The sequence below is a fragment of the Ochotona princeps genome, chromosome 6, assembly GCF_030435755.1.
Source record: "Ochotona princeps isolate mOchPri1 chromosome 6, mOchPri1.hap1, whole genome shotgun sequence".
NCBI lineage: Eukaryota > Metazoa > Chordata > Mammalia > Lagomorpha > Ochotonidae > Ochotona > Ochotona princeps.
The window spans coordinates 53,612,814-53,634,422 of record NC_080837.1 but is presented as its reverse complement, the minus strand read 5'-3'; the positions used below and the strand labels follow the sequence as shown (position 1 = coordinate 53,634,422).

Sequence of the window (21,609 nt, the reverse complement as noted above, 5' to 3'; positions counted from 1 at the left end):
ACCACAAATTTAAAGAATGCACATTACTTATGAAATACTTCTGCTATTGCTACACACTCAATAAAGCCATAAATTAGACCTCATCAGCAAAGACAAAGATTAAATTATGTAACATTAAATTTTGGTGTTGGTGCCACATAACTCATTAGGTGTCAATTACTCATGATACATTCAGCCCATCTGGATTTCTTTGTAAAATATCTCAAATCTGACTGCAAATTTTAACAATCCTCTTCCCAACAAATGCAGTAAAGGCAACACTGCCAAGAATGAAACGACCCTTAGTGCAGTTTTCCTACCTGCCTCAACAGCTTCTCAACGGCTGACATCACCATTAGGCCTCTCCAGACAACTGGAGCAGTCTCTTCCACCAGGAAGCCCATGGACATACTGTAAAAGGAATACATGAGCACAGCTGATTCATCAACGTCCATCAGTGTCACTCTGAAAGTTAAACGGGAAAAAAGATATGCTCACCAAGCAATACCATAGTTCAAAAGAGGCCTCATGAGGTTACCTGAAATAAGAAACAAAAAATCTTTTAGAGGAATACATTGTATTATATAAATTACTTTGATTTCTAATAAATTGCACATTCTTCCTATATCTAATTTAACAGCCATAACTTTCTTCATGCAACCTTGCAGATTCTTGACAAAGCACCCAACTTTTGTTCACTGTACTATACACTACTTCTTACTTTCTAGTTTCTTCAGTATATAATATATAATATATAATTCAGTATATAATATTTTCTATTTTCAAGGAGTTTAAATAAGATTGGAATGATTAGTTTCCTGATTTCACAACTTGCTGCTTTTGTGGGAGGAAGATATCCACATGATACCATGTATAATTCTGATTTTGTATTTCTTCTTAAACCTGCTTTGGTGATACACATTTTTCTGGGAATTATCTATCTCAGCAAATGTTTCAAATGTACTAGGGCAGCAACACACAAATATTTTATTGTAAGTGGAACCCATGCCACATAACGTACATTCTCCTTTTTTATTCTCAATATATTTTGTCCAGGTCTTCTCTTCACAACAACTCTACCCTCTACTCTATTTTCAAAAATCCACCTTGTCAAGCATTCGGCTACTTAGTTTTTTCTGATCATTAACTTCATTCCTTCTACTCTGCTTGGGTTTATTCAACTGTTTTACTTTCTCAAGGTAAATGGTTGCTCATTGATTTTCAGTCTTTCTCTTTTCATAAGAATCCATAAAATTATTCATTTCTTTAAGTATTTTTGTTAGTCTGTTTTTGCGACCTTAACAAAACACCTCATTTTATAAAAAGGTTTATTTAGCTCAGAGTTTTGGAAGCTAAATGTCCAGGATCAGCATCCCAAATAGTTTAGCCTATGAAGGCTTGATGGCTTTGTACCAAGAGCTAGATATTATGTCACCAAAAGGGAAGCCAAAAAGCATGGACTTATAAGCTGGGCTCATTCAAACTGAGTCTTTTGAGAGCTCAAGGGTTTCATGAGAGCTATGTTATTCCTCTTAGAAGGGCAGTTTCTCCAGTGACTTAAATCTCCCACTAAGCCCAACCTGAATTAATCCTAAATTTTTCTTCTATGTGATAGATTATCATTTTTTCTTTTTAAAGAAAGAGTGAGAGCGAGGCATAGAGAAAGAACTCTCATCTGGGGAGAATCAAGATGGCGGAATAGGGTAAGGACATGTTTAAACAGATGGAAGAGCATTTAATCAGGATGAAGCAGAGAGGACATGTTTCAGGAAATAGGAAAGGACAGAACAACAGCAGAGGGGTACCTGGACACTGACAGACACAGGAAAGCAGCAGACACAACGGTGTGGTGTTGCAGTAACTGATACTCCAGCGGCATTCAGCTAACGGCAATCTGAACTGCACCAGCAGCCGGAACTCCACCAGCAACCAGGTGTGAAGGGACTTTCACTGGGAACTTGGGAGGTAAACCCAGACAAAGAACTGTCTGTCCTGCTGGTCCATTTGATTTGACCAGGAGCAGAGACAGAGCAGCAGATCTCAGACGGCCAGTGGGAAAACAGCCCAGTCAGCCCCCTAAAGATGAATTGGGCGCCATTTTGCATAAGGAGGCAAAGGCAAGGGAAAGGACTGAGCATGCGCTGAGCTAGGAGTGAGCTCATTTCTAAGTTGGTGAACTGCAACAAGGTGGCATTCTACAGGTTCTACCCAGGGGAGGTCTGGGTAGCCCTCGGATCTGATGGCTAGCAGATCAAGAACAGCAGTGGTGGTACGTCAGGCGCCATTTTGTAAACTGTGGCAATAGTCTTAGGACTGCAGGAGACAACAGTGAACTGCGCATATGCTGAGCTCATGAGAACTCGCTGAGTTCACTGGATTGCACTGGTCCCACAGGAAAATAATATTGACTGTGGCATCTTACCAGTCAAAACAGGTCCATGTGGCACCCAGACCTAACGTCCAACAGGTTCTGACAAGATCAGCATCACCAACAATCTAATTATATAAGACACCTGGTGTCTCTCTAATCCTGGGACCTGCTCCAACCGGAAGTGGGAGAAAGGTTGCAGAGACAACGGTGCAGCCTCAGCACAGTGTCATAGGAGGTAGAAAATGGTGAGCCAGGAGCTGGGGCTGTGGAGACCATGGTGGAAATCTAAATTAAGAACCCAAACCTGGAACTTGCTGGAGGTTGTGGCACAAGTGTTTGCAAGGAAAAAGTTGTGTACCAACTGCAACAAGTAAAATCGCATTGTAGACCTGTGGGTGACACAGCTTAGAAACCTGCCCCAAAGAGAAGACTCTGCTAACCAGAAGTACAAGGATCAAGGGCAAAAGAAGAGACAAAGGCACAATGAATATTACTGAAAAATCCCCTGCAAAGGAGCAAAACTTTATGCCAACCTCAGAGTTAACTGAGGAAGACATTGAGAAAATGGGGGATACAGAATCCATAAGACTCATTTTAAAGATTCTGATCAAAAATGAGAAGCTCATGTAAGAGTTCAAAGAATTTAAGGAAGCAATAAAGCAAATCAAGGCTGGTATATCAGAAATTAAGAACACGGTAGAGCAAATTAAAAGTACAGTGGAGAGTCTCCAAAATAGAATGAAGCAAGCAGAAGAAAGAATCTCAGAATTGGAAGGTATTTCCTGTCACCAGAGGGAAACAAACAAAAAGTTGAAAGCAGAGCTGGATCAGGCCAAAAAAAGTATTCAGAAATTGAAAGACACTATAAAGAGGCCAAATATAAGAGATATGGGAGTCCCAGAAGGTGCAGAAAGAGAAGCTGAGTTTGAAAATGTATTTAATGAAATAATAAGGGAAAATTTCCCTAATCTGGAGAAAGAATTGGGAAACAAGATCCAGGAGGGGCACAGAACTCCCAACAGGCTTCATCAAAAGCGATCTTCACAAAGACACATGATCATCAAGCTCTCTTCAATTGAACATAAGGAAAAGATCCTTAAATGTGCACGTGAAAAAAATCAATTGACATATAAAGGAATGCCAATTAAACTCACAGGAGATCTCTCACAGGAAACTCTACAGGACAGAAGAGAATGCAGTAACATATTCCAGATTCTAAAAGAAAAAAATTGTCGGCCCAGGATAACATATGCAGCAAAGCTTTCTTTCGTTTTTGAAAATGAAATAAAATTCTTCCACAATAAAGAAACGTTAAAAGAATTTGCCTCTTTCAAACCTGCCCTACAAATGTAAGATACTTCAAGATGTTCTCTTGACAGAGAAGCACCTACCAAAACCAAAACCAAAGGCAAATGGGAAGAACATCCCAGTAAAATGACAACACAAGACTAAACCAATGAACAACCCATTCCTAAAATGAGAGGATCAAAGTACCACCCATACATATTAAACTCTGAATGTAAAAGGCTTAAGCTCAATCAAACGTCATAGATTAATAGACTGGATTAAAAAACAAAACCCATCTGCTTATTGTCTGGAGGAGACACACTTCAACAAAGATCAGCGCAAATATATCACATGGGTTTTGTTGTTTTCTGTTAGTTTCATCTCTTCAAAACACTTTCTTCAGATTAAATCATTCAATGACTCGTAGATCATGCAGTGGCATCATTTTATTCAAAAAGGTTCTTGATTTTCATTTCTTCAGCTACACGTTAGTCATTTAGTAACATGTTATTTAACTTCATGGTGTTAATTTCTTTTTTCTCCCTGATGTTGATTTTGTTTTGTGGCTCTTCAATTAAGGGGATGTATAGTAGCTGTGTAATGGAGACTGTCATATCTAGTAACATGTTATTTAACTTCATGGTATTGTAAGCTTCGATTTTTCTTTCAATTGTTGATTTTGTATCATGACTTTTCATTTAAGGGGATGTACAGTAGCTGTGAAATGGAGATTAACATCCAGATGCAGTATAGTATGCCTTTCTGCTTCCAAAGATGGACTTACAATGAAACTGTTTACTGTATCTTGACAATAGGATTCTGGACTGTCTGCCATTGTCCATGCCCACAATGATGGACATATGACTAAGTATGAAGAACTATAATGTTAGTAATGATATAGAGGAACTAGGTGGGGGGGAGGGAATTGGGGAGGGGATAAGGGAATATGTAACTGTATCATAAAATGATAATAATAATAATAAAATGTAAAAAAAAAAAAAGAACTCTCATCTGCTCGTTCACTATTCAAATGTACAAAAAGGCTTGTCTAGGTCAGGCCAAAACTAGTAGCCAAGAACTCAGTCTCAATTTTTCTCTTGATATCTCGCAAGGTCTGCATCACTAACGCACTCTGATGTGAGATTAGGCTTCTTACCTGGTATCTTATCCACTTGGCTAATTCTCTGCACCTTCTTAATATCTCATACTGGGGACGGAATTCCAACAAGCCACATGCAAACCATACCACTATTTTTAGCTATATTCCACAGGTTTTCAATTCCAGTTATATTTATTTTAGCCAGAATTTTAATTTTCAAGTATACAGATATTTTTAATTGTCACTTTGCTACAAATCGTTAAATTAATTGTACAGTGAGTATGGTAGGACTGATTGAAATGTATGGAAATGCACACGGTGGCATGGTAAATTTATGGCTGCTGTCAATTTTTATAGATATTCACAGTGAGCCTGAAAAGTATGTTCTATATATTCTTAGCTAGCAGTAACATAGCTACATCAATTTTCATTTAACCTCACTTACCTTTTACTTTCATTCTGTTTAAATTTTAGGTTTTAGTTACACAGGATTGTAATTACCTTTTAGCTATCTGCACTTTGTTTTAAATAGTTCTGTTTTTGTTTTTTGTTTTTTTAACAATCTTAGTCTTTTAACCAGAGAATTGATAGGCAAGTAGCTAAATTTATGTCATCCTACCTTTTGTGTTCTTTGTCTCACCTCTTCTCAGTATCCTTCTTTTCTGAGATTTTTCTGAGATTGGCATTCTCACTAAGTTACCGTGTATTTTACTGTGGAAATTAGTCCACCCTTCCTCAGAGTGATTACTAAGTAATATAAAGACACACATACACCAATTTCAAAAGTAAAATGAATCAATACTTCAATCTTTCTCTTTGAATATGTCAAATCTAATAATCCTCCCTGTTATGCCACCTTTCTGCCATTGTTATCTCAAAGGTTATTTCTATCTTGGAAAATTCTCAGTCATTTCGTCTTTAAATAAGCTTCTGTCATATTTACTCCATTATGTCCTTCTAGAACTTTGCCTAGATCTATCTTGAACCTTCTCACACAATCATTCACACTTTAATTTGGTTCCTAAATTCTTTGTTGTTTATTCTAGGTATAGCTTCCATCTACTCTTCAGTTAATTAATTTCTTTTTCAACAACTTTCACTACCACCAAATGGTAAAAATTATCCCATAATAAAGTAGAAGTAAAAAGTCTTATCTGCCTTTACTCTCCATTAGAAGATGATAAAACTACTTTAAATATATTCAAAACACCGGTTGAAATTCAAGCTTAGATTGCAAACTGAAAGTAGGATAGTCAAAAAATCCTTCCACCAAACAAAATACCAACATTTTCTAACACTAAATAAAGAACTAATCTTCAATTTCATTCATCAGTATGTTAGATCCAAAACCAAAGAAAACGAGTGTGTACTCTAAATATTTCTTGCAATTAGTGAATGATGAATTATTAACTGAAAGTTCAGCAACATGAATGGATTTATCCCATGCTAAATACGTTCCTTCAAAATTTAACAGGTGCTCACTTCAGCAGCATACATACTAAAACTGGAATGATAGATTATCATGGTCCCTGTTCAATATGCAAAATGTTATATGGCAAAATGTACAGTGAACTCTTAAAAATGTAGAGAATAAACATTAAAAGCAAGGTTACAGCACATTCCTAATTATCTATTCCATAAATAAGAAAACAGAATTAATATTATCTAAAAGCATCTTACTTTGATCAACAGAATTCCTAGAAATGCTATATTGCCTAGTCTGAACTCATATTTAATGAAGAAATACTGCACAATTCACAATTACAGACACAAATTACAGGGTTTTTTTACTATGCAAAGCAATTCTTTACCTTAGGGTTGTATATTTTTAGCAAAATTTATAAAATATACTTGCTTGCTCAAGAGTGAAGTAACTGCTTAGGAAATCTATGTCCCATATAGAATACCTGAGTTTCAGTCCTAGGTTTGCTCTTGATCCCAGCTTCCCATAAACACAAAACAGCAGTTGACAACTCAAATACTTGGGTCCCTGCCATGCATAGGAGAGAGAGAGCCAGACTGAGTTACAGGCTCCTGACTTCAACCTGATCCAGCCAGGTTGTGGGCAGCTAGGGAACCATCCAGCAGAGGGGTCTCTGTCTATTTCCCTGCTATTCTCTGAGTGTGTAAATAAATACATGTATTTTAAAATTTAACAAAGTTTATATAGAAACTCTGGAATTTCCTCCTCTGTGAATAATCACTTTTTGAAGAAGCCATCATAAGCTGAAGTTTTTGTGACAGACAGTACTGTTTCTTACCCAAGCATATCCTCCTAATAACACATTCAAGCTCAAAACGATTCTTGCTCTAAGTCAAACTATTCAACTGCCACAGCGACAATACATCTTCCTTGCTTTGCTCTATTACAAAAAGAAGCCCTATCATTTCTAACAAGTGTGAATTTAATTTACCAATTCTGTGTCACAAGTAGGTTTCAAACAGATGGAGGGATTGCTTTTATATTATAAACTAATTGGCAAGCTATAATGTATGTCACTGTAACCATGTCAAATTCTTAAAGAGCCATGTAAAAAGAAAATAGACACAGGAATTGCTCTAAATCTATTAAAGCTAACATAGCTAAATGTTCGAAGGACAACTAATTTAGAATCAGATCTTATTGTCAGGATATCATTGTTCGTGAAACCTTGCCAGGATATCACTGTTCATACACATTACCATTTGCTTGATGTTAACAATATCCCCAAGAAAAGCCTGTGTCTTTTACTCTATTCCCTGGTTCTCACATTAAAGGAAGTGGCTTGAGTACAGTTGAATAACAGCATTCAGGAATAAATTTACATACAAAAAAAACCCCTGTAACTTAAAACCATACAAGTGGAGGTTCTAAATTCACTTTTCAAATTGAGGGCAGGGCACAACATGCAACTTCATTTCATGAATTTTACAGATTATGTAAGTTTTTTTAAAAAGTAAATTAAAAAATGAAAGTCACTTTTATGAAAACAAGCCTTTATCCACACATTAATAAGAAAGTAGGAGAGGTCATTCAGTATAAATTGTACAATTCCACTTTCTCACAACCTAGTTGTTTATTTCTTCCTTTTCTTCTGAAACAAAGTCTTTTTGCAGGAAAAACTAGATGCAAGAAAGGAATTGTGGGGCCAGTGCTGTCATGTAGTGGCAAAGCCCATTTGGATGCTGGTTGGAAACCTGACTGCTCTACTTCCTACCAAGATCCCTGCTCATGGCCTAAGAAAAAAGTGGAAGATGGATCAGGTGCTTGGACTCTTAACATTGGCCTAGCTCAACCCCAGCCATTGCAGCTATCTGGGAAGTAAATCAGTAGATGGAAGAACACACACTCTCTCTCTCTCTCTCTCTCTATCTCTCTCAGTATATGTGTGCATGTGAAACTCTGACTTTCAAATAAATAAAAAAAAAAGGAGTTATATTTATTATCATTTTGTTAGAAGAATTCCATGTGTCTAGGTGAGATACTAGTTCTACCCATTAAAAAAAAAAGACACATGGAATATCATCTGGGTGGCCAAACCACAATATAATAATGCTGTACATGGAAACAAAAAAGAAAGGAATCCAGAAAACTAGAGACTAAAGATTATAAAGAATAACATTATAAAGAAAATTCTTAATGTGTTTGGAATTGCCTGCCTTCTATAACTCAATATTAACATTAAATTCATTCTCTACACTCATTCTCTCTGAGTGTAAGTCTCCTCTCCCATCCCAGGAACCTATCATCTCAAAGTTGAAAGTCGTTCAGGAATATGCAGTCCAAAAGCCCACTCATTCAGATTTATCTTTGCCATAATCCAACCTGCCTCCCATTTAAAACTTGGTCCCTCAGTGGCTTAGACAGAGCAGTGGACAGCATATCCAGGTGCACATGGAGGATATGGCAGTACATTGGAGTCTGCAGAGGACACCTGGTACCATAACAGGACAAAGGACAGAACAATTCAATCAACTACTCCAGCCAAATGTTAGCAGTGAGTCTCCTGGACAAAAGGAGACTCTAAGGTGGACTATATCAATCAGTGGATTCTGGAGCAATTTCTTCGTGCTTGGGAGTGGTGAGATAGGCAGTAATTCAGAACTGAACTATCGAAACTTCACAAGCAGAACCCTCAGATCATGCCCCAGATCAAGAACCCTAGGGTGGTGTTGGTTGGCTGCCCTCCATCCCGGGGTGCAGAGGCTGGGTGTGGCTTCTCTCCTCATCTCCCACCTTCCCCCAGAAACAGGAAGGAAAAAAAGAGAATGTGCAAATTGTGATCACACCCACCTTCCCGTAGCCCTTCACCCGAATCACCCTAGTCAACTATGTAAAAATCATCAAAAATAAAAGTTAAAGGAGAAAATAAATAATAAAAATTAAATTCGGGGATCGGCGCCGTGGCCTAATGGCTAAAGTCCTCGCGTTGAATGCCCCGGGATCCCATATGGGCGCCGGTTCTAATCCCATCCAGCTCCCTGCTTGTGGCCTAGGAAAGAAGTCAAGGATGGCCCAAAGCTTTGGGACTCTGAACCTGTGTGGGAGACCTGGAAGAGATTCCTGGATCCTGGCTTCGGATCGGAACAGCACCGGCCGTTGCGGCTCACTCGGGGAGTGTATCATAGGACGGAAGATCTTCCTCTCTGTCTCTCCTCTCTGTATATCTGACTTTGTAATAAAAGTAAAATAAATCTTAAAAAAATAAAATAAAATAAAATTTGGCCCCCTATTTTCCTACCCATCTCTTCCTCAATCAAAACTTTCGCCTTCCCATGTGAACAGATGACTTTAGGAAAAAAATTTGACTCAAGTAAATCACATTAAAAACAAAGCAGTTCAGAGGCTATTAGTATTTTTTTATGTGAAAAATGATAACTCACTAGAATATAAACAGGAGGAGGAATAAGGGATATTTTGGTACAGCAAAATATCTGATTCTTGTCTGATCTTGGACTAATCTACCAAAGAATGAGACATGCAGATACCAATTTAGTATCCCGCTTTCCAAACCTTGCCATTCTATATTACAAAGCTTAGTAAGAAATAATAGATGGAAGACTACAAACAAATACAACATAACAGGACATAAAGTAAGGATAATAAAAGCTTTTTATATATTGTTGCTGTAATAACCTATGTACGGCCATTTCCTGCCTCCAGCTTACTTTATGCCTGCCTTCGCATCACTAACTGATCACAGCAGCTTTCTCTGCTGAAGCCAGGTATAATCTGGGAATTTTTCAGCATTACATACCAAGAAACAAGCTGATGTTTAACATGAAAACATCATTTCTAATTTAAAGAAGCATTCTGGATCCTGAGAAGTAAAAAAATTTGCAAAGAGAACTACTTAGGTTTAACTTAAAGGGGTAACAATAGAAGTTACAACATGTGCCACACAAAGCACTCAGATATTTTAGATACTTTATATAAATCCTTATAACAACCCTTTTAGGAAAGTACTATATCCATTTTATACTTGGAGAAACTGCAACGCTATCCTCGTCCTCCCCTCTCCCTATCAAAATCCTCTTCTTCTACGGAAACCTACAAACTCGGCCCCTATACCTATCCCCTTTTGTAATCTCCTCCATCACCTGATATGACACAAATGTTATCAGTTCTATTTATCTTTTTATAGCTCTACTCTGTCTCACAAACTAAGGCATTCTCCTTATTAAGGACAGCAGGTGCTCATAAACCCATGTTTATATAATGGTCACAACAATCTTGTAAATAGCTCAATAGTCAACAAGTAAATAGATATTAAAGAATCATTTGCTTTTTTATTGCCATAAAATATTATCTAACAGAAGAAATTAGCTGTCACAGTTAATCCTAGGTGACAACTTGCCTGCAATAAAGAATACTTAGAGAACTGACAAAGCTTTACTTTGCTAAGTATTTCCAGAGAAGATTGACTGGACTGAATGGAGAAAATCTGGACTCAGCGTGGCAAGCACCATACAATCAGCTGGCGGCTCAGCCAGAAGAGAAAAGCCAGAACAAAGGCTACTGTTCACTCTTCTTTTGGAACAAGAAAATTCTTTTGTTCTTGGACGTCATAGGACGTATCACCTGCTCTACTCAGAGTCTCAGAGCATCAGTCTTACAATGAAAATCACACCACTAGCCTCTTTGAATGTAAGACTTTGAAGATGTGGACAGAGCCATACAACCAGCATCCAAGGATCTCTGGCTTGCAAATGCCCTGACAGGCTTTCTTAATCAGGTAAGCCAACTCTCCCAATAAATCTCTAGTCATGCGAAGCGACTTCAAAAAGTTTGTGGAAAACAGAATTAGACAATATATTTTGGAGTACAAAATTTTGAAATCCATGCATTAAATGATCTTCAAAAAGTCCATGGAAAATGTGTATTATTTTTAAACTTCACACAGATTTCAAGTGTTTTACAGCAAATAAATATATCCTTTAATTCCATTTTCCACAAACTTTTTGAAAAACTTTATGTATCTGATGCCTATTGGTTCAGTCTCTCTGAAGAATCCTGATTAACACAGATTTAACAACAGAAGTAGGGATATATCTCTAAAAATTCCCTAAAAATGTGGCAATGACTTTAGGACTGGATAATGGGTAGAGTTTGAAAGAATATGGAAAAGTACACTAGAAAAAGCCTGCACTGCCCCGAACGGAGCTTTAAGGGCAATTCTGTGAGGGGTCGGCAAAATACAATTGCTGCAGGGAGTGTCAACACTGCTTAGGGATTCCTACTGCTCATTATCGTAATCACGATAGAAACAGAAAATAAGAAGCCATTTTGATAAGGCCACAGACAGAAATGAAGAAACTGGTGCAGAGTATCCTTTGTGAAACACCTGCAAAGAACTTGGGAGACTTCTGCTCATGTTAGAGAACTTTGTAGAAGACAGAATGTAAAAGTGATAAACTGACATGTAAGAAATTTCTAAGAAAAGGGGATAGACGATATCTCTCTTCAAATCTGAACTTTCAAGTAAAATAAATAAATCTTTTTTAAAAATGGTGGGGCTGTAGACATGATTGGATCATGAGTGTTTTCCCTTCAAGAATGGTGTTGTTACACAGGAGACAGTTAGCTAATGCACCTCTGGATGTTTTGTAAATTTAGACCCCCTATTCCCCAGCCCAATCCTGAGTTTCCTCACTTGCCATTACACTACGTTTTGATTCAGCACAAAATATTTTATCAGATGCCAGTACCATACTATTGAACTTCTCAGCTCCAGAACCAGGAGTCAAATTTATTCACAAAATTACCCAATCTCTGATTTCCTGTTGCAGTAGTAGAAAGTACAGTATGACAGAAATGTCTATTCTATGCCTGTCCTACCACTGCATTTCAGAAGGGACACAGCTTGTTAATCTCACAAGTTCACTGGTAAAGAATTTGTCTCTATTTTAATCACTGCCTAAAACACTTTGGGTGGTATTAATGCAGTGGTGGATTTTTCATGTTTTCTAATGGAAAAATGTTAATATGGCTTTTCTGTATGACTAAAAATAGGTTTGAGATTAAGGAAAAATAAATAACTCTTGTACAGTTCAGTATTGTCTATTAAATCTGTATTGGCAGTATGGTTATAAAACACTTACTCTGGATTATAATAATCATTTGATCCAATTCTTATTGCTTGTAAAATAAAGTCTTATCAGTTGATATTAAAAAAAAGAATTTGTCTCACCCATATCTGCTTTAAATGAAACTCTAGACCTGGTATTTCTGAGATGATGCGGGTGGCCAGTGGGGAGAAGATTGTGGGGATTAAAGAGATGGAAAGATTATTGTTCACTGTGAGAATGACACACATTTGGAGGACAAGAGGTGCAATGGCCATAGTTTGAATGTCCCTCAGAGTTCACAGATAGAAAAAAATCATCCCTAATGCAATAATGTTGGGAGGCAGGGACTAATCAGAGATGACTATGTCATGAAGGCAGGATTAATGTCAGTATCAAAGGAGTGAGTTGTTATCGAAACAAGTTCAGCCCCTTCATGTGCTTCTCTGCTCTAACTTTCTGCAAAGGATGGTACAGCAGGAAGGTCCTCTGGAGGACCATGTTCCTGGATTTCCCAGCCTCCAGGATCCTCCAGGATCATGAACTAAATACATTCCTGTTAGCCAGTCCCAGGTATTCCCTCACAGCAGCAGAAAGCAACTAAGAGAACCACCTTGAACATCTTGCCATCATCTAACACATGAGGCCTTCCTATGATACGCTTCATGTAGAACACTTGGAGATCAGAAAACTAAACTGGTCAAACTTTAAGAGCTCATACAGAAGCAGCAAAAATTTGAGTCAAGACCTGTTTCTTCCAAAGTTATATATCCTTTCCACATAAATATCCCAGAAACCAGGCGTGAGATCACTCCAACAAACACAAAATCATTAGATAACACAGAGCTGGAAGGTTAGCCAGTACAATAGGTTTTTTTCTACTAGCTGGTGATGTCCAGGTAAGATCTCTAAAACTAATAATATTTTTCTTTAATATTTTTAATCCAGTTAAAATATTTTAGCTAGTAAAATCGCAGTTGGTCTTTTTTTTCCAGACTTATCTATTAACTAATTTTTGGTTAGACTCAATCCTTCTGTTTATATGGTGACATTTTCAGTATTATCAAATTTATATTACATGACTAGTTTTCTATCAGCCCACAAGGCTTTTAAAAATCTCAAATTCGTTTCTAAGCAGCAGAAATAAGCTACAAGTACAAGCGATTTATGAGTTGAAATTTGAAGCACAGTAGCAATAAATGGACACAGAAAAAAATATTTAGCAACATGTTGGCAAAACCGAAGTGACAGGCCAGATTAAGAAGAATGTATCTAAGCCGTATGAGATGAGCTGAATATAAAATTATACTTCCACAGACTAAAATGCCTGTGAATGTATACACTGTGAAATGCTGTGAAGCAACACAAAAAATTAAACACTAAAACAAGTAAGGGGCAAATGGCTGGTGCAGTTGAGATGCTACCTGTATCCCTTGGCAGAATGACTGGATCTGAGTCTGACTCTATATGGAATTCCAACATACTGCTAACATACACTCTACAAGGCAGCAAGTGATGGCACAAATGCTTGGGTTCTTGACATTCCCAAGGGGAAATAGAGAGTTCCAAGTTTTCAGTCTCATCCAGTCCCTGTTGGTCAGAGCACACAAGACCTGAACCTATGGGTCGCAGATCTTTCTCTGTCTCTCTTCCTTACCAATGAAAAATGAAATGAATGAAACTTTAGGATGCTTACAAAAAATATGACTGCAATAAGGACACATCCAAGAACACAAATAGTACAAAACAGAAAAGAGATAACAGCAAATACAAAATGCTGGCTTCAATGTGGATTTGTAACATTATGGTTACATGAATTATGTAAATCTAATTTGTTTTTTAAAAAAAGGACAAAACATAAAAATGAACAATTGTTTTAAGAAAACTAGCGAGAAAACTATAGAAAAAAAGATAACTTTCATTATCTAGCATAACCAAAAAAAATAGAATGCTATGGTTGCAGAATATAAACCAATTTTAGAAAAAATTTTAACAATAAAGATAACATATGTACAAATACTTAGAAGCCAATGCCTTTTGGATAAACAATACAACTCATACTATATCACCTTTTTAGTTATGTTAGAGTTTCGGGAGCTAAGGGTATACAGATAAGAAATCAATGGAAAGAAAGAATAAGATGCAGACACGGCCTCTAAGATACCCCAGTAAACTGGAGGCTGTTCAGGATGATAAAGAAACTTTGAAGAGTTGCGGGATTTTGTGATTTGGGTTACAGGGCTGACAACAAAGAACTTCTGGAATACATCTGCTTTTAAGATTCTACCCTGTGTCATTTGTGTTTACAAGCAATTATTAGCTTTTGCAGTAGATGTAACCTTTGAAAGAGACTATATAAATCATCTTTCTATAAAGAAATGTATTTCTTGTTAAAGACATATTTATTTTTATTGGAAAGGCAGATTTATGGAGAGAAGGAAAAACAGAGAGAAAGATCCTTTGCCCACTGGTTCATTACCAAAGTAGCCAAATGGCCAGAGCTAAGCCAAGCCGAAGTCAGGAGCTTCCTTCAAGATCTCCCACGTGGGTACAGGTTCCCAAGGCTTTGGGCCATCCTCCAGTGCTTTCCCAAGCCACAAGCAGAGAGCTGGATGGAAAGTAGAGAACTCAGGTCATCAACCAGTGCCTACATGGGATCCTAGCGCATGCAAGACAAGGACTTTAACCACTAGGATACCACATCAAGCCCAAGAAATTACATTTCATTTTTAAAAAAGATCTATGTTTGTGTGTATTTGAAAGCCAGGGTAACAGAGAAAGAAAGAGGAGGAGAGACACACAGACAGACAGAAGACAGGGAGAAAGAGAGATCTTCTATCTGCTGGTCTACTTCCCAAAGGGCTGCAGAGGTCAGGGTTGGGTTAGAGAGAAGCCAAGAGCCTATAACTCCATTGGGATCTCCAACATGGATAACAGAAACCCAAGTACTTGAACCATCATAGGATGTTTGCTAAGCACATTAAAGGGGATCAGAAGCAGTGTAACCAGGACTCAAACCAGTACACAGATAATGGATATGGGAGTCCCAAAAAGCAGCTTAACCCACTAAACCTCACATCTGGCTTCAAATTTTACTTTAAAATCTCAATGAATACATCCTATAGAAGAGGACTCCTTCCATTCACTCACTTGTTTAACATATTTATTGAGTAGTCAACAATAGCAGACACGTGGTTTGATGATGGGTTGACAGTGGCGTTGACAGTGGCAAAGAGAAACAGATAACTGTACCTCTTGTCATGAAGTAAAGTCTTTGGGAAAGACACCACATAATCACCAAAAAATTTTAAAACGAGTATTCAAGAACCATGACATTGGGCCCAGTGCAGTACCCTCCCAGCTAAAGTCCTTGCCTTGCACACAGCAGGATCCCACACGGGTGCCAGGTCTAATATCGGCAGCCCCACTTCCCATCCAGCTCCCTGCTTGTGGCCTGGGAAAGCAGTCAAAGATGGCCCAAAGCCTTGGGGACCCTGCACCCGCATGGGAGACCTGGAAGAGGCTCCTGGCTCCTGCCTTTGGATAGGCTCAGCTCTGGCCATTTGTGACCGCTTTGGAAGTGAATCAGCAGACGAAAGATCTTCCTCTCTATGTATCCTATTTTCCAATAAAAAATAAATAAATCTGAACAACAAAAAAGAAGAATGGTGCTGTAAATTCCTTCCTGTTGTTGATTTTGCTTTCTGGCTTTTCATTTAAGGGGATGCATAGTAACTGTGTAATGGAAGCTGTCATTTCCAGATGTGAGGATACAATGCAGTGTGCATCTGTAACTTCCAGATCAAAGATGGACTCCCAATTAAATTGTTTAATATATCTTGACAACAGGTTGCTGGGCTCTCTGTCATTGTCCATGCCCACAATGATGGACATACAACTGTTTATGTAGAACTATACTATTGTAATAAAATAGGGCAATCAATATCGGGAACAGGTAAGGGAAATCCCAGAGTCTATGCAACTGTATCATAAAATAATAATAATTTTAAAAGGGGGGAGGAGAAAGAAAAATATTCACTCAAAACTAGTTCCACAAAAGAAAATGCAGGATATGGTCTGGTCTTACGGATGTTTGGTAAAGAGAGAAAAATTCCATAATTCCAGAAAGCTGCCCATGTACTTGACATTTTCAGAAATTTTCGTTTATATATTGATTTCTTTAAAATCAAGGCATAGATATTGCTGAAAAGAAAATGGCCATTTTTATAAACAAAAAGTAAATTCATTTTGAAATTTAGCTTTCTCCCTAACAAAAACTGTCCATATTTACAGTATAAAAAGTGATATTTTGACATATGTATACACTGTATGATGTATAATCAAGCTAAACATATCCATCACATCACAGACATCATTTTTAGTCATGAGAACATTTAAAATCAAGTCTGCTAGCTCTTTTCAAGGGTATAAAACATTATTACTAGTCACATTCACTATTCTAAACAAGGTGTGCAATAATATTCATTGTGACTTTAATCAGTATTCCCCTGCAGATGAATGATGTTGAATTTCCTTTCATATGCCTCTTGCTCATTTGTGTTCTTTTATTCGGAGGAGGAGAAATATCCATTGAGATTCTTGGTCCATTTGCAGTTGTGTTATTTGTTTTCTTGCTATTGAGTTATTTGAGCTCCTACTGTACTAAATAGTAATTCCGTACCTATCATACAGTTTTACAAATACTTTCTGCTGTCCCACAGGCTCCAAAACAAGGAGAATTTAAATGTTCATTACTCAATACTTGAGTAATAGTACTTCCTGAAAAGGGAAGCTAAAAAAACCTAGGTCAAAATTTAGAAACAGCTGAGCTTTTTAAACAAATACCTAAGATATTATCAATACTCCAAGACAGGTTTTAAATACAGACATTTTTATGATATTTAGGCCATCAAAGAATTAGTCAAAAGATAGCTAAGTATGGCAATAACATACTTCAAGAAAAGTTTTTCCCAAAAACATTTACTCATATTTTACTTTTACATAATATACAGTTACTAGGATGTCAACTAAGTCATATTGTAACAACTTTTTCTCTTCATATAGTTCTTTTTTGACAACCTGAGCATCCCTGAAAAACTGAGTCTTGATTTGAATCTCTTTAAAGTACACAGCCAAGCTTGCCAACATCCAGGGAAAGATTTAATGCAAATTTTAAAGCGTATTTTCTCCTCTTGGACACCACCAAACAGGAAAAAAGTAAAACTCAAGCAGTCTGAACTGCATTTGTATGCATATGCATATGTAGGTGCTTACTTTTGGAATGTTACCTTAGGTGAGACTTCATGATGTAAAAATGGTTACTAACAGCTATCTATAATAATTAATTAAGGTTACATGTTTTCTTTTTTGAAAAAAAAAAAGAAGTTCTATTTTTATTGGAAAGGCAGACTCACAGAGAGTAGGAGAGACAAAGAGAGAAAGCTCTTCCATCTGCTTTGCTGGTTCACTCCACAAATGGCCTCAATAGCCAGAGCTGAGCAAATACTAAGCCAGGAGCCAGGAGCCTCCACTGGGTCCCCCCAGTGGAATCAGCATTCCCAGGCCCTGGCCCTAGGCCATCCTTCACTGCTTTCCCAAGCCACAAGTAGGGAGCTGGATGGGAAGTGGACAGCCTGGACACTAACCAGAGCCCATATGGGATCCTGACACTTGGAAGCAGAGGATTAGCCAGTACAGCCTTTGTGTTGGCCACAAGTTATATGTGGGTTTTTTGTTTGTTTGTCTGTTTGTTTGTTTTTACTATTTTCACAAACTTTTAAGTTCATCCTATAAATTTTGTTATTTTGTATATAATTTAAAATTTTTACACAAAAATAAAAACAATTACTTCCACATATCCTTTTCTGTTCAAACAATTCAGCATTGTATAAATTCTCCCAGTTATCCACAATTGTAAAGCTAGTTAGATTAAGTTGCCTAAAATATTTAAAACTGCATTTACAAATAAAAATCAAATAAATATCATTCATTCAAGTCTTTCAAACACATATCAGAGCAGTCTTGCAAATCCAATAACCAAAATCATTATAAATACACAAGCAGCTCTTGTAAAATTTAATAAACCAAACTAATAAACAGAATAAATTCAATTTCTTAAATGTTCTACCACTACTGAAAAAACTAAACTAAGTTATTGTATATCATTCTGTTAAAATCTTCCTAGGTATGACATAGTAGTGAAATGGAAAAACCCTGGGTTCTTTCAGACTTGGTGAAATACAACCGTCACATAGTACTGAAGGGACTGACTCCACACTCCTACAGAAAAGAGCAACAAACTATCAAATCTACCTCCTATTGGGGTGGATTCTTTCACTTATAACCAAACATAATCATGGTAGCTGTATGAGTGCAACCTAATTTTCATTTCAAAATAAGTTACAATACTGTATTTTTCTTTTAAAGGTTTTAAACACCTTTGAAAACAAGGATGCAAATACAATGATTACCCTAAAAAAGAATATCAGTAACTTTAATTTACTTTATAGCTAAAGGCTACAAAGATACAGGAAAGGGAAGTGGGTTAGCAGAAAGTCAAGGCAGGTCACAGACCTAGGGGCTTCTTCCAGAATAGTTCAACCACACTACAGTAAGAAATTTCTCCTTATGGTACTAGGACTTCACAAGCTCATGACCTATTTTGCAACTCAATATATCACACATACTTACCATTTTTAAAGCAACTTTCTTTTCAAACTTGCTTACTGATGTATGTATTTGAAAGGGAGAGAGACAGAGATAGACATTCCATATACTCGTTAACTCCTCAAATACCCACAAGAAGTGTCCCGAGCAGGCGGCAGGGACCTAATTACTTGAGCACTAACCTGGTACCTCCCAGGATGGACGTTAGCAAGAAGCTAGAGTTGGAAGGCAGTGGGGCTGGTGTGGTGGCAAAACAAGCTATTCCTTAGCATGCAGCATTGGCACAAGTTCTAGTTCCAGCTGCCCCACTTTCAATCTAGCTCACTGCTTGGGGCCTGGGAAAGCAGTGTAGAATGACCCAAGTCTTTGGGACCCTGAACCCATATGAGAGACCCAAAGAAACAACTGTCTTCTGATTTCAGATCAGTTCAGTTCTGGCTGCCGTTAGAGCCCTTTGGGGTGTGAACCAGCAGATAGCAGATCTCTCTCTTTCTGTGTGTGTGTGTGTGTGTGTGTGTGTGTGTGTGTGTGTGTGTGTGTCCTATCTCTGTAAATTTGCCTTTCATAGAAAAATAAATAAATCTTAAAAAAAAAAAAAAAAAAAAACAGAAATGGGAAGGCAGCGCCAGGATTCAACCTCAGGCACTCTGACATGGAGCACAGGCATCCCAGGGAGTCACCCTGATTGCTGTATCTTACCAACTTCTTAACTTTAACTGGTTCTTTAAACTGAATATATTATGTACAGCAGTACTCAGGCTAATCTCTTTCTTGTTCGATGGAATTCTGCATTCTTTCTTATCTTTCTCATCCAGCTAAATGCCACAATTCATTTTGTTGAGAGCAAGGAGACAACATTAAAATCAGTTTGCTCCACGGGCCCGGCAGCGTGGCCTAGCGGCTAAAGTCCACGCCTTGAAAGCCCCGGGATCCCATATGGGCGCCGGTTCTAATCCCAGCAGTTCCACTTCCCATCCAGCTCCCTGCTTGTGGCCTGGGAAAGCAGTTGAGGACGGCCCAATGCATTGGGACCCTGCACTCGCGTGGGAGACCTGGAAGAGGTTCCTGGTTCCCGGCATCGGATTGGCGCGCACCGGCCGTTGCGGCTCACTTGGGGAGTGAATCATCGGACGGAAGATCTTCCTCTCTGTCTTTCCTCCTCTCTGTATATCTGACTTTGTAATAAAATAAATAAATCTTTAAAAAAATAAAATAAAATAAAATCAGTTTGCTCCAACCTTTATCAAATGGTGACCAACAATTAGGTATCATACAATCACAACAATAAAGTAGAATCTTACATGATCACTGTTATTTATTACTTGACCTTCTAGGGTGGCTGCTTATGCAACCTTATTAGCCATAAAAGGATGCTCATTTTCAAAGTATGACCAAATATTTTAGAAAGTAAAAGTTCACATTTTCCAATTTGTGGCAACAGCTATACAGTAAAATGGGAACAACAATATCAAAACTGTCAAACTGCCAGAACTAAGAAGGTCTTTGAAATGAATATGACTAAATGAAGCCATAATGTGTACATTCGACTATTTCACTGACACTGGGAGTTTGCCTATATTAAGGAGTTGAAGAATTTAGATCTTTGGGTGGGGGAAAAAACAGATGCAAAGGAAATTGGGTGGGCCTTCGTCCTAAATACCCCCCTTTAACATGAAGGAAACATATGGAAATGACGGTCTTACCCACTTTCCTGTAGCCCTTGAACCTTTTTACCCTGATTAACTGTATAAAGATTGTCAAAAATATAATAAAAATAAATTAATAGAAATAAAAAAAACAGATGCAATCGAAACAAAAGATTAAGGGAATCTGATAATCCCAATTAGTATCTCCTCATTTATTTCCATAACTGTAAGAGCTGCGCATGCACAAGCCTACAGAAGTCAAGGAATTGAGGTTGTCATTTATTTTATTGTATTGCTCATCAATTTGAAACAAAGAAGTGTCTGTTCCATTCCTTAAAACTGTACCTATAAATAACAGAATGATGGACTTGTAATTGTTTATGAAGAACTATACTATTGTAATAATATAGGTGAAATCAGTGGGGGGGTAGGGAAGGGGCAATTGCAGAGCCTATGGAACTGCATCATAAAATAATAATTAATTTTTTAAAAAAATACTGTGTCTGAAGATAATGTTCAAATATGGGCAACTCGACAAATGAAATCCTGAAAAAAAAAATCATCTATGGCCAAAAAAGACAACCACAATAGTTAAGTGTTCTGAAAAATGATAGAAGAAAATATATGAGAAGACTTGAAAATTCTGCTGCACACACACACAAAAATGATCATGGTGTACAAGTGGTTTAGAGGTCATCAAAGGAAAAAGAATTCGATTCTCAAGAGGACATAACAAGGAAAAAAATCTGAAAAATCCTAAGAAAGAGTTAGTCAATATAAGGAAGAGTTCATCAGCAAATATTGCTGTCATGAAGCTGTCAAATCTCCCTTATTGTCAGGATTTAGACAGAAGTCAAAGTACCATTTAGCATGCATTTATGACTTCTATGATTTTATAACATCTACAGAGGACAGCAATATCACTTAATAAAACTGAAGGCAGAGATAAAATCTGGGTTTCAACATCTATACTTCACTAACAAATCTAAATCAATAAGCTATGTGATTGTATCTCT

The 21,609-nt window shown here is 37.4% G+C and overlaps 1 protein-coding gene across 5 annotated transcripts in view; it reads right to left on the bottom strand.

Annotated features, from left to right (window-relative positions):
• The window catches only part of NUBPL (NUBP iron-sulfur cluster assembly factor, mitochondrial), a 267,564-nt gene that overhangs the window by 175,050 nt on the left and 70,905 nt on the right, over positions 1-21,609 (bottom strand). For all 5 annotated transcript variants that reach the window (XR_009245635.1, XR_009245636.1, XR_009245637.1 and 2 more), the window contains 2 exons: positions 478-517; positions 300-390 (listed from right to left, as the gene is read on the bottom strand). Coding sequence is in view for 2 of the 5 variants with exons in the window: in XM_058666313.1 (XP_058522296.1) it covers positions 300-390; positions 478-517 (131 nt within the window). In the remaining 3 variants the exon portion in view is untranslated. The remainder of the gene's footprint in view (positions 1-299; positions 391-477; positions 518-21,609) is intronic.